The sequence below is a fragment of the Portunus trituberculatus genome, chromosome 37 (assembly GCF_017591435.1).
Source record: "Portunus trituberculatus isolate SZX2019 chromosome 37, ASM1759143v1, whole genome shotgun sequence".
NCBI lineage: Eukaryota > Metazoa > Arthropoda > Malacostraca > Decapoda > Portunidae > Portunus > Portunus trituberculatus.
Window position 1 is genome coordinate 13,660,244 of NC_059291.1, and position 15,195 is coordinate 13,675,438.

General features: G+C 36.2%; 1 protein-coding gene across 1 annotated transcript in view; it reads right to left on the reverse strand.

Moving 5' to 3' along the window:
- LOC123514123 (WASH complex subunit 2-like) overlaps positions 1-15,195 on the reverse strand; it is a 110,949-nt gene that overhangs the window by 93,960 nt on the left and 1,794 nt on the right. The window contains exons 2-4 of the mRNA XM_045271772.1: positions 13,005-13,148; positions 12,637-12,828; positions 11,858-11,991 (exon numbers count right to left, since the gene is read on the reverse strand). Of these exons, the coding sequence (XP_045127707.1) occupies positions 11,858-11,991; positions 12,637-12,828; positions 13,005-13,148 (470 nt within the window). The remainder of the gene's footprint in view (positions 1-11,857; positions 11,992-12,636; positions 12,829-13,004; positions 13,149-15,195) is intronic.

Consider the following 15,195-nt stretch of genomic DNA (forward strand, 5'->3'; position numbering starts at 1 on the left):
AGGGTGAGGCTGATAATCCATGCCACGTTGCCATATCTCTCATTACTTCAAGGAAAATGGAATAACAGTTTTCTATTTTATTTAATGCATGATTGAAAAAAAAAAAAAAAAAAAAAAAGTGCAGGGTAGAGGGCACATGAGATGTGAAGATCTTTGCAGGTGATTATGCCATAAGTAAATAAATACAGTAAAGGCGCTGGTTATAAAAGTGCAAGTGAGACTGCTAATTTACATAATATTTACTGTTATGTCCTCTCGAGATACCGAGTCTAACATAGTGAATGGTGAGAGGAAACATAAGATGAGACACTATTTTATTTGAACATCATTGGATGCAGAGACATTTTTTGGCTGTACAACATACAGTAAGACAGGAAAATGCCAGTATGTACTTCCGTTGTGGTGACCAGAAAGTGAGTTGATTTGCACGTGCGTGCCTGCCTGGTGACCTGACTTCCCTCTTCCCCAGGGAAAAAATACAAAGCTAGTTTGCAATTTTTTTTTTTCTTTTCTTTCTTTTACTCTTACTCCTTGACAGGCAAGGGGAATTACAAACTACTTAATGCGAATGATTTTAAAACCTTGTGGATAAAAGTAAAAAACTTAAGACACCTAGCGCCATAACCCAACATAACCTATCGCGAAAACCTGCCAGTATGCGCACAGGGCCTGCATAACCTTCCTTCACTTATAGTACAGGCAACCCCCGCTTAACCCCTTCAATACGGTGACGCCTATGTAGGTGTCATGAAGCCCCAGTAGCATATACGGTGGCGCCTACGTGGGCGTCATATTTCTTTCTGAGCTTTCTTCAGTTCAGTTGTCCCGTATAGTGTGTTGGATACCAACTACACACACCGTATGCTGTCCTTGAAATCCTAGTGCTCCTCCCACTATCCTTGTCTCCACCAATCACTATAGATAAGCTACATCGTCCGCCTTGTGTCTAAAATTACCCAATAGCATAGACTGTTCCCATATCTCTCTCTCTCTCTCTCTCTCTCTCTCTCTCTCTCTCTCTCTCTCTCTCTCTCTCTCTCTCTCCTTCCTCCCTCCCATCTCCTTTCCTCCCTCCCATCTTCCTTCCTCCTCCCCTCTCCCTCTCGAAAGATAAGTTACATCGTCCCGCCTTGTAACATCGGTGGCTACACACACACACAAACACACACACACACACACACACACACACACACACACACACACACACACACCACACACCAACAACACCAACCCAGACTTTTCAGCACTGCAGTCCACTCTAAACCAACTACAGACGTGGACGGAGGACAACAAAATGACCATCAACCACACCAAGACCGTAATGATGCACATTTGTACCTCCACAGCAGCAGTCCCCCCTCCCCAGCTATCTGTGGGCCCTCACTCCCTCCAGGTGGTCCGCAGCACCAAGCTTCTAGGTGTCTTGGTGGATGATCAATTATCATGGAAGCAGCATGTTTCCAACATCATCAGATCAGCCTCATACAAAATCTATTTACTGCGCCGACTCAGGTCCCTGGGAGCACCAGCAGATGAGCTGAGGGGAGTGTACCTCACCTTTATACTCCCTAAGCTCATGTACGCCGCCCCAGCGTGGTCCTCCTCCCTGAACCTCACACAACGACATCAGCTGGAGAGGGTTCAGAGGAGGGCGTTCAGGGTCATCCTTGGGCCTGCCTACAGGTCCTACGAGGACGCCCTGACCTGCCTGAGTCTGCCGAGGCTGGCCACAAGACACCAGGAAGCCTTGGAAAAATTTGGGGAAGGATTGCTGCGTCATCCACATCTCCGCCACCTGCTACCCCCCGACGTGCCTCCCCCTGCTCGCGCCACCCGACACCAAAATCGCGTGGCGCCCTTAAGAGCACCGCGCACTGATCGGTATCGACTTAGCGCGGTGCCCACTATTGTGCAAGCCTTAAATAAATAAGTAAATTAATAAGTGAATTCTAGGTTAAGTTATATCCATAGTTAGGTTAAGCATTTCAGTTCACTGTCTTAGTGTCCCCCCACCCCCTGTACATTTTCAGTATAATTTTTTACATTGCCAAAGTAATAAACCGTATATTATTATTATTATTATTATTATTATTACACACACACACACACACACACACACACACACACACACACACACACACAAATAGAAAACAACAAATTTTCTAATCTCTCTCTCTCTCTCTCTCTCTCTCTCTTTTTCTCCGAAGAGAGAAGCGTCCACTTTCCTCTTGGCGATGTAGTGACTAAAAAATAGCAGCATAATACACAAAGACGACAAGTATGACAAGCTTGCGAGTTTCCCGTGCTCGGGAGCGCGGCACTACCACCCATATATCATACAGGCGGGCTTTTTTAACATTCGGCGCAAAGGGGTTAATGAACGTTCACACAACGAATTTTCGCTACAACAAACGTTTCCTTTTACTACCATCTGCTCACATAACAAACACCAAACTCGCTTTAACTAAATTTTATCCAGGTAATTTTTTCCAAGTTTGAAAGCCCCGCCGTATCATGCAAGCCGACATGCTTTTGAATACACCAGCGGCTCTCATGGACAAACCTTTCTTAGTTTAAGACAATAACAGAGTCCAGCAGCAGCTCATCTTTCTTCACTCAACATGCCACCAAAACACCTTGCATCCAGCTCTGCAATGTCGCCTAGCATTGCTAAGAAGACCATGAAATCTCTTACTCTCGAAGTGAAGCTGGATATTATTCACAGACATGAGAGAGGTGAGAAAACTAATAGCATTGCTTGCCACCATGGCTTGACTCCATATACTGTCTGTATTATTTTCAAGTCAGCAGACTCTATTAAGAAGGCTGGTGAGACCGTATCTTCATTGCAAGCTAAAAGAACCACCTGAACTCATGACTCTGCAATGAATAAAATGGAAAGCCTTGTGGAAAAGCGGTACATAAATTTTGTATGTGGTAAAATGATGCATCCTTTGTTTACATTCCACAGGTTGCCAGCTAGCATGTTTCCCGCTCCACTCTCCCTCCCTTCATTAATTTAAGATCATCAACATTATAGAGTTACTTACATACATACATTAGTGTACATTATAATGACTTAGTCTTAAATTAAACTGCTTAAATGTTTAACTTCATAATTGTTACTTTCATTTACTGTAATATGATGCACTCTCACTTTGTTTACTCTCAATGGAAGTTCAAGTCAGGGGTCAAACTTGTTATAATTGGTTCACTTAACGAAAATTCACGCAACAAAAGTTTTTTTAGCAACATAACCCGTTCGTTAGCGGGGATTACCTGTACTCCATGCTGAGAAACTGTAATGATAGAGGGCAGCGTGATATCCACCATCATAGCAGATACAATTTTACATTCATGCTGAAACTTTCGTAGTTGTATTACAGTCCAGAGGTTTTGTAGCTGATATTGTCTACTTAAGGTATCGCAGACTACCTCCTCTACTCTACATGGGGAACTGAGGAACATAAGGATATGCAAAGAGAAATGATTAAGTGTTTAAATAATATGATAAGAAGAGATGGAAGAATACTATTAGTAGGAGATTTTAATTGTATAAGAATAAACTGGAGAGAGAGATGAAAATAATGGGTAATGCTGGATAATGGAGTGAAGAGGTGTTACAGTTGACTATGGTAAATACGATGGGTCAGTGGGTGGAAGAAGAACCATTGCTGCTTGACCTAGTATTCACAAAGAAGCCAGAGCTCCCTCCTAGCATATAATACCTTAGTCCAATGGGAAAAAGTGATCATGTGATATAAGTTGGAAATGCAGGAGGAGGATGGGATAAAATACAGAGATGACTACAAAAAAAAGATTAAATTAAGGACGTGCACATTTTGAAAAGTTAAGAAAATTTTTTGCTAATATTGAATGGAAGGACAATATAAAGGAAGTATGAAATATTCCTACAGAAATATAAGGAAGGAGTTATGAAATACATAGCTATCTATAGAGTTAAGAAAAGTATACATGCCAGATATATAGAAGCTAAAAAAGCAAAAGATAAAGCTTGGAAGGGACACAAAAAAAAGCAGAGAAATGAAAATAACAGAGTGGTATAATGATGTGAGAAATTAATATATTAGAGTAAGGAGAGAGGAAGAAAGAAACTTTGAGAAAGATGTGTGAAAAAGCGAAGATGAACCAAAGCTTTTCAACAAATTTATAAATGGTAAGATGAAGAATTAGAAGACAATAGATAAAATAATTAAAGGAAGGAAGACATACCAAACAATATGTGAAATGAGTGAAATAATGAATGAGAACTTCAAAACTGTGTTCACTGAAGAAGAGGATTTTGCAGAACCAAATAGGACATTGCATTGCTGAGGATTGCAGGAAATCATAGTGCACAAAGAAGACATCAGAAGATTATTGGATAATTTGGATGTCAGAAAAGCAATGGGGCCAGATGGTGTATCAGGCTGGGTGCTAATAGAATGTAAAGAGCAGCTGTTAGATCCAATTTGGGAAATGATTACAAGTTCATTAAATGAAGGGAGAGTACCACTAGAATGGATGAGAGCCAAAGTAATAACGATGTTTAAAGGAAGAAAGGCAACTGAACCATTAAATTACAGATAGGTGTCATTTATAAGTGTTGTGGGGAAGTTATGTGAAATAGTTATCAAAGAAAATGGGTTAATCATCTAGAAGAAGAACAAGTTATATCAAACAGACTATTGGGTTCAAGACAGGACGGTCATGTGTGTTGAACTTATTAAGTTTCTACTCAGGAGTAATAGAAGGACTGGATAACAGAGATGGATGGGTGGACACAGTATACCTGGACACAAAAAAAGCTTTTGATAAAGCCCTTTGCAGTAGACTACTTTGGAAACTAGAGAGCAAAGGAGGACTGCGAGGAACTTTGTTAAACTGGATAAGGGATTACTTGAATAACAGGAAGATGAGAACTGTGATCAGAGATACATACTCATCTTTGGGTAAAGTAACAAGTGGAGTGCCACAAAAGGTTGCTGTTAGCCCCCATTATGTTCCAGATATATGTAAACAACATTCAAAATGGAGTAAACAGTTATAATTATCTGTTTGCTGATGATGCAAAGCTGTTAAGAGTAATGAAAACCCAAGAGGACTGTTCGCTGTTGTATTAAGATATAACAAAATCTACGAGTGGAGTAAGAGGTGGAAATTGGAGTTCAACGACAAGAAATGTCGCGTAATGGAATTAGGAAAGAGCAAGAGAAGACTGGTATGGAACTATCTGATGGGAGAGGAACAAATAATGAAGACTTAAGAGGAAAAAGATCTGGGAGTGATTATACAGGAAAATCTGAAGGCCAAAAAACACATACGTAAGATATTTGGATAAGCATATAAAATGTTGATTAATATAAGAATGGCATTTCAATATATGAACCAAGATATGATGAAAAAAATTATCACAAGCATGATACATCCTAAGCTGGAATATACAGCAGTGGTGTGGTCACCAAATTCTAAAAAAGATATAAGAAGATTAGAATAGATTCAAAAGATAGCTACATAGATGATGGTAGAACTAAAGGACCTAACATATGAAGAAAGACTGAAGGAAATGGTACTGCCAACCTTACATGATAAAAGAGAATGAAGAGACCTAATAACAATGCATAAAATAATAAATGGCATTGAAAAGATAGATAAGGAAGACCTGGTGCTGGTGACAGAAGATAGAAAAGGGGTGGGCAACCCCTGGCACGCAATAGCACAGGTTCCTGTAACAGCAGCCGGAAAACATTGAAAAGGAGAGATTAGAGATGGGAGTAACAAAGAGAAATATAGAAAACAAAGTATTAAGGATTTGGAATACTATACCAGGAAATTATGATTGTCTAAAAAACCTTGCAACAGTATTACTAACCATGTTTTCGTCTATATACGCTTGCAAATCTTTATTTTCAATGATGAACTATGTAATGTCTCAAAACAGGAGTAGCATGACAAATTAAACTAGTAGTGCATGCATATCTCTCAAGGTTACTAAATATAAACCCAATATAAAATCTGTCATCAGTGATGCAGCAGCATAAGTCTCACTGACAGTAAATAAAAGGAGTCAACAAGTTTTCTTTGTCTAGTTTTATCTAATATTTTCTATTAAAGCCACAAAAAGGTTTAAGGCTGTTGAAATGTAGTTTTAAAGTTTAAATATATTTCATCTTTTTTGATACTGTGTTTTTATTGTTCTGAGGTAATTCATTATTTTTTGTTTTTGTTTAAAAGTTCTTTAAATACTTAAGTCTTAAGAGATATCAAATATGTTCTCAAAAACATAGTTGGCACATGGAAAAAGTTTGTGTCAGAGACTTGGCTGATTTTGGCATGCACTCTCAAAAAGGTTGCCCACCCCTGAGCTAGAAGGAAAAGAGGACATGTAATGAAGATTAGGATGAGGCAGTGTGGGAAGGATATTGGAAAATACAGTTTATGACATAGAACGATGGTTAAAGTGGAATGCATTGAGTGATGAAGTTATTACAGAACATAATGTGCATAACTTTAAAGAAAAATTGGATAAATGGAAACATGGAGACAGGATACTATAAGCCCTGCTTGAACCCTGTACAATACAACTAGGGAAATAAACACACACACACACACATAAACACACGAGGGGATTGTTACAAGTGGTTGGTTCCAAAGAGCTTCCAAAGAGATACATCCAACAACAGGCCTGTGGAGCAGATCTACTGACCTAGACTGTATGTACAGGGGGGAATGGGGCCATAAAACTTTCCTGTATCCAAAATACCAAGATCTGGGTGCAGTTTGGGATAAAAAAAAAAATGGACAGACAGGTGGATATAAATGGCACTTCCAGATGTGTGTTTTCGAAACATTTGTCATGCATGGAGACCCAAAGAGTTATTGAAACCGCAAGCATTATTGAAACTCTAGTAGGCCTGAGGAAGTTGGGTGAGGAATGTACTGACACAGAGTTTTCAGGTTTTAGGGAAGAAAAAGGTAACATGAGAAGGCTGGTGAGCTTGGAGAGGGAGAAGAGATACATGAAAGAAGTAATATCAAATTATCCTGGAAAACCAAGACAGATTAATAAAAGAAAACACATAGCTAAAGGAGAGAACTGAAGAATGTGAGAAAGTAAGAAAGATAAAGTAAGTGATGAAAAAAGAGATGGAGGAATTAAAAAAACAAAATGGTTTATTAATGGCTTCATGCAGTGAATATGAGGAATCAATAAAAAAAACTTACAGGAAATAATTCAGGATGGGGCAGGCAAAGTAGAAAGTGGAATAGGTGAAATAAAATTGGAGGAATTAAGGAATGCTTGGAGGAAAGATCAGGAAGAAAAAAGTCAAATTTTCAGAGGTAGTCAAAAGACAGATTCAAGAAAAAACAAGACACAGTAATACCAGTGATTAAAGAGAAAGAAGATTTGGTGAGGGACACAGTGGACAAGAAGAAATGTATCCTGATTTTTGGGTTGAAAGAAAAAATATCCCTAACAAGTTCATAAGAGAGAGAGAAGAGAAAGCTAGCTATGAGTGTTACAAAATTTGTTCAGGACAGCAAACAGGGATTAGAACAAGAGGACGAGGAAGTGATTAAATTGGAAAAGTTTAGTGAAGGAGGAAAGAGACCACTGAAAGTGTGAATGAGATCTCAAGTGGCGGCAGAGGAGATAATTGCAAGAACAGGGAAATTGGCTGAAAAAAATTAATTTAAAGATGTATGGATAAAAAGAGATATGGACCTGGAAGAGAGAGAAAAGGAGAGAGTGAAAAGAAATGAAGCTAAGGTAAAAAACAAAAAAAGGATGGAGTTCGAGAAGAAGGAATTCTACGGGAGAGTTCTAGATATGAGACTGAAGAAGTGGTATCTTCAGGAAAAGAAGAGATATTGGAAGATGCAAGAAATTAAGAGTGACATATACAAATATAGATGGGTTGCTGTCCAGTGTTTTGGAGGTTAGAGACTACTTGAAGGAAAAAAGACCGGTGATGTATATAGTAAAAACAAAACTTAAGAAGGAAGTTTATGTTAACTTTAAGGAAAAGGAATATAAAAGTTGAAGAAGAGACAGAAAGGGAAACGGGGAGGAGTGCTAATAATGGTTCGAGATAACATGTGTGTAGAAGAAGTGCACTGAAGGGAAAAAATGGAAAATCATAGTCACGTATGTGCCACCGAAGACAAATACATGGAGAACAGAACAACATAATGAAATGCTTGGTTAATACGATAGGAGATGGAAAAATACTGTTACTAGGAGACTTAAATTGTAAAAGAGTAAACTGGAGAAAGATGGAAGTAACGGGTAATGCTGGATCATGGAGCGAGGACTTGTTACAGTTAACTATGGTGAATACACTGGATCAGTGGGCGGAAGAATCAACACGATTCAGAGGAGAGGAAGAACCATCATTGTTTGACCTAGTATTCAAAGAAGCCGGAGCCCATTCCTAGCATACAGTACCTTAGTCTGATTGGAAGAAGTGACCATGTAACACTAGTAGTATTGGAAATGCAGGAAAAAGAAGTGATAAGATGCAGAGAGGAATAAAAAAAAAAAATTAAATTATGCAAAAGCGAATTTTGAAAAGTTAAGAAAATTTTTAGGTGAAATAGATTGGAGGAACATTATGAACAGAAGGACAGTACAAGGGAAATATGAAATATTCCTAGAGAAATATAATGAAGGAGTGATGAAATACATACCTATCTATACATACCTATCTATAGAGTAAAAAAAAGTATACAAGCTTTGTACAATGACAGATGTGTAGAAGCTAAAAGGGAGAAAGATAAAGCTTGGAAAAAACTAAAAAGGAGCAGAGAAATGAAAACAACAGACAGCAGTATAATGATGCAAGAAATTAATAGATTAGAGTAAGGAGAGAGGAAGAAACAAATTTTGAGAAAGATGTGGTAAGGAAAAGCAATAATGAACCCAAACTTTTTTTTTACAAGTATATAAATAGTAAGAGGCGGTGGTGTAGTGGATAAGGTGGTGAGTGTGGGATCGGGCAGACGTCCACACATAGGTTCAAATCACACCACATACCAGCTTTGCAGCTATGTCATTTGTTGAGTGGTTTAAAGTTACCTACATGTCACCATGATACCCAGGTTTTAGTTGGTTACACCAAAGATACATTTGGGTGGTGTATGGGCCCTAATATCAGTACCACTCTAAATAAAATTGTCTGCACCACTAGTGGGCAGAAGCTGAACAGTGCTTCCCACATATAATCTTCAATTATGCCTACAGGTGCTATAGACCATAACATAAAAAAAAAGATGAAAAATAAGGAAGCAATAGAAAAAATTGTTAAAGGAGGGAAGACGTATCAAACAGCATAGGAAATGAGTGAAATAATGAATGAGAGCTTCAGTTTTCATTGAAGAAGAGGATTTTTACAAAACTAAATAGGATATTGCACTGTCAAGGCTTGTAATAAATCATAGTGCAAAAAGAAGAAATTGGAAGACTACTAGGAAATTTGGATGTCAGAAAAGCGATGGGACCGGATGGTGTGTCGGGCTGGGCACTAAAGGAATGTAAAGATCAGTTGTTACAACCAGTTTGGGAAATGGTTACAAGCTCATTAAAAAGAAGGGAGAGTACCACTGGAATGGAAGAGAGCTAACATAATCCCAATAGTCAAAGGAGGAAAGTCAACTGAGCCACTGAATTACAGACCGGTGTCACTTACAAGTGCTGTGGGCAAAATATATGAAATTGTCATCAAAGAAAGATGGGTTAAATACTAGGAAGAAAAACAAGTTATATCAAACAGACAATTTGGGTTCAGGACAGGAAGGTCAAGTATGTCAAATTTATTAAGTTTCTACTCAAGAGTAGTGGAAGGACTGGAGAGCAGAGATGGATGGGTGGACACTGTGTACCTGGACATAAAAAGGCTTTTGATGGGGTCCCTCGTAACAGACTACTTTGGAAATTGGAGAACATAGGAGGACTAAGAAGAATAATATTAGATTGGATAAGGGATTACTTGACAGACAGAGAGATGAGAACTGTGATCAGGGATACATACTCATCCTGGAGTAAAGTATCAAGTGGAGTGCCGCAGGGGTCAATGTTAGCTCTCATTATGTTCCAGGTACATATATGTAAATGATATACAGTGTGGAGTGACCAGCTATATCAATTCATTTGCTGATGATAATTAAGACCCAAGAAGACTGTTTGCTACACAGGAAGATATAGACAAAATTTATGAGTGGAGTGAGAAGTGGAAGTTAGAATTCAATGCCAAGAAATGCCATGTAATGGAATTAGGAAAGAGTAGTAGAAGACCAGTATGAAACTATTTGATGGGAGAGGAACAAATAATGAAGCCTAAAGAAGGAAAAGATCTGGGAGTGGTTATACAAAAAATGCTGAGCCCTGAAAAACACATGTGAAATATTTGGAACAATGTATAAAATGTTGGCTAATATTAGGGTGGCATTTCGCTACCTGGACAAGGAAATAATGAAAAATTTATTATGAGTATGATATGTCCACAGTTGGAATATGCAGCAGTGGTGTGGTCGCTGAGCTTGAAAAAGGATATAAGGAAATTAGAACGGATTCAGAGGATAGATACAAATATGGTGCCGGAAATAAAAGACCTAACATATGAAGAAAGGCTGAGGGAAATGAGACTGCCAACCTTACAAGATAGAAGAGGAAGGGGGGACCTAAAAATAATGTATAAAATAGTCAATGGCACTGAAAAGATAGACAAGCAAAACCTGGTGCTGTTGGCAGATGAAGCTGGAAGGACAAGAGGACATGCAAAGATCAGGAAGAGGCAGTGTGTGAAGGATATTGGAAAATACAGTTTTCCACATAGAAAGGTGGAAAAATGGAATGCATTGAGTGATGAAGTTGTTACAGCACATAATGTGGTTAGCTTTAAAGAAAAATGAGATAAATGGAAATATGGAGACAGGACACTATGAGCCCCACTCAAACCCTGTACAATAAAACTAGGTAATTACAACTAGATAAATACTTGTAGGAGGAAGTTCAGAGAGATGGATTGCTATGCTAAATTTGCTATGTAAATGAAAAAAATGGTTACAAAGAAGAAATAAAAACAAAGAAAGATAGTAACACACACACACACACACACACACACACAAGAGGGTGGTGGAAAGAAAGATGAGGTGGTGATGTTCTGAGGTTACGGGGAGGGACAGGGCATGGAGGGAAGGGTCAAGTAGGTGGAGCTTCAAGGCTTAGTTTCTGAGGGGGGTTTAACCAATCAAAGGAAACCTGAAGCCTTCACCTGCTGTGGGGCTACCAGGTATTGCTACTGGGAAATATATGTGCCTGGATTGGCAAGGAGTCTACTACCGGCAACTGTATGTATGTATGTATGTAAGAAGCAGTATATATGGAACAGAAGGGAGAATAGAACCATTGGAAGATAGATAAATCTAAAATCAATTCACATAAGAAGAGAGAACAATGGCAAGGAATACACATGAACTAAAGGAAAAAATATATATATATAAAAAAAAAAACATGACCACATGAGTATAGCTTAGTTCCTTCATGCTGAAATATGGTATACTTAGCAAACACACACATATGAAATAACCAAATATATATATATATATATATATATATATATATATATATATATATATATATATATATATATATATATATATATATATATATATATATATATATATATATATATATATATATATATATATATATATATATATATATATATATATATATATATATATATATATATATATATATATATATATATATATATATATATATATATATATATATATATATATATATATATATATATATATATATATATATATATATATCAAGCTCATCACTGACCTGCCAGGACTGTCCTCATCATCTGAATCCGAGTCTTGTATTTCATGACGCTCATAACATGATGCCACAAGGCTGAGACCATCTGCTATAGCTGTCTTGCATCGGCCTATGATGTCCTCTTCTGTGACTGCTGGCTATTGGGATCAACATAACAAAATTAACAAATGAGATAATATAGGTAGCACTCTTGTAATGACATCTTAAAGATTTGTATATCAGTATTCCAGACAAGAAAAAAAAGTGTCTTCAAGTTTGATAATGTTAGATGTGGAAAAGAGATAAGAAGGAACTGGTTCCCAAATAGAGTGGTAGATGAAAGGAACAGATTCAGTAATCAGGCTGTCAGTGCTGATTCATTGGGCAGCTTTGAGATTAGATAAATTAATGGATAAGGACAGTAGGTACTACGTAGTATGTTTCATACAGGGACTGTCATGTAAAAACCAGATGGATTCTTGTAGTTTATCTTATTTTCTCATGTCCTTATATTCAAAAAGCTATAAAATGCAAAATCATGTGAACTATTATTACTACTTTCATCAAACAACTGACAGAATAAAAACTTAAACCTACATTCAGAAATGCTATGCTAGAGATGTTAAGTTGCATCCTCATGAGTGTTTCTTCTATTAAAAATATAGAAACACTGTTAATCTGACACTATAACCATAAAACCATTCTTAAAAGCCAGTATAGCTTCAACAAGGGCCTTTTAAATGTAGCGGAGGTGTAACATAGAAGGGTTTCATCATACAAGTTTTGGTGTTACATTTTCATACCTTCTCTGATACCTCTTTTTTCTCTCTCACAAGGTCTGCATCATCCTGGTATGTTCTGTTTTCAATGAACTGTGTGTTAGCTAGCATGTGGAAGGCATTGTTAGTGTTGGCAATGGTGGTGACGACACGGTCAGCATCCTCCAGGGCTCTCTCCAGGGCTCCTTCCACTTCATGGGTCCGAGCCACCAAGCGCTGCCAATCAGAAAACCAGTTTTTGAAGAACAGAAAAAAAGGATGATTAATATAACAAAGACATGCAAATACCATTCTGTTGTTATAGGTATAACAATGTATGATACTCTAAATAAATCTTTTGGCCTAAATACAAAAGTCCATGAAACTGTAAATGAAGTAAAATTTGGCCTCACCTGTGATATGCCCTGGAGGAGGGTTGCCATAGCGGCATCATCAGCCAAACTCCATGACTCCGAGTGCTGCCGCAGGTCTGCTGGAGACAGCTTAGGGTTCTCCCACCAGCGGTCATTGCTCCCTGCTCCTCCACCTGAGGAACCCTAAAATATCCAGCCATTCATGAGAAAAGCAAAAATATACTCTATTCATGCAAATAAATATGAAAACATCTTTCATAAGTTAAGGAGACAATTATTCCTATGGAATTACACATCAGTTACATTCTCTAAAAAAATTTTAATCATCTTTTCTTCTCTTCAATATACACACACATAACTGAAGATACCAGTCCTAACTTATGGTCAGTGTGTATCTGCTACAACAGTGCATACAACACTTATTGCACAGTGATGTATGCATTACTGATGCATATGGCTGCTATACTTGTGTCAGCACAAGTAAGTCATGGTGACTCATCTTCACCCACATGAGCCCATTAGTGCTAGTGATAAGCTGTTCGAGGTCATGGCTAGGATGAGCTGGGTCACCCAGGGCCTCCAATATAAACATGCCTGGTGTGGATCAAAGTGGCCAAGAGACAAAATTAAAGACATCCTGTGATGTTTTCACACACAAGGTAGTCACCCAATAGGTGTCACCCTCAGTATAAAGTTATCCACCAACAAGACAGGAACATCAGAGACCAGTAGTGTAGTGTTTTTTAATAAGAAAAAATTAGAAATGTGGCATTACATATTATTGAATGTCCATATAATCAATCATATATACCTATATGTAATAACAAAAGTAATTACATATCAAGAACATTACTATTGTAAGTGGCCAAAGTAGTATCAGTGCTAATACAAGAAGACAATATGTTGTACTGCTGACAAATTCTCAACTTCATCCCCAATAAAGTAATGCCAACAAATAAGTAGCATTAATTAACTCAACTGACCATTATTGGCAGTTAAAACTGTCTAATATTGCAACAAATGCCAATGTTTGAAATTATTTCCCATATATATATATATATATATATATATATATATATATATATATATATATATATATATATATATATATATATATATATATATATATATATATATATATATATATATATATATATACACACACACACACACACACACACACACACACACACACACACACACACATATATATATATATATATATATATATATATATATATATATATATATATATATATATATATATATATATATATATATATATATATATATATATATATATATATATATATATATATATATATATATATATATATATATATATATATATATATATATATATATATATATATATATATATATATATATATATATATATATATATATATATATATATATATATATATATATATATATATATATATATATATATATATATATATATATATATATATATATATATATATATATATATATATATATATATATATATATATATATATATATATATATATATATATATATATATATATATATATATATATATATATATATATATATATATATATATATATATATATATATATATATATATATAACAAACTGAATTCATGAAACATTTTCACTATGATTACTAAATACAGTAAATCTCTTTATATAACAAACTAACCTCAATAAGAAAAAAAAATAGTATGCAATGTTATTTGTTTGCTTTATTCACATTCTCTATAAGCATGTGAAATAACAACTTATTTCTTAAGTTATGAAATAGCAGCCAGAGGGAAAAGAAGGAAATCAGTAATTGAGATTCCATGATAATGTAGCTTTCACCTTCATCATGAGCAATGCTATGACTAGATTCAACATGAAGCACCAGCATATGATTGCTAGAGAAAATAAAGTTTCAATGTAGGAAGTGATATCTTGGAGTGGATTTCTGATTTTCTTGGAGGAAGAAAACAATGGGTAATTGTAAATGGTACAGGTTCAGGCTGGATGGAAGTGATAAGTGGAGTCCCTTAGGGGTCCTCTCTTGTTTGGTATGTATATTACCGACCTGGAAATAATACTGAATAGTGAGATATTTTTGTATGCAGATAATACCAAAGTGTTCAGAATGATATAGGATGAGTGAGTAAGAAATTACAAGAAGATTTCAATAGAATGAATGAATGGTCAAAGAAATGGCTATTAAGGTTCCATACCTAAA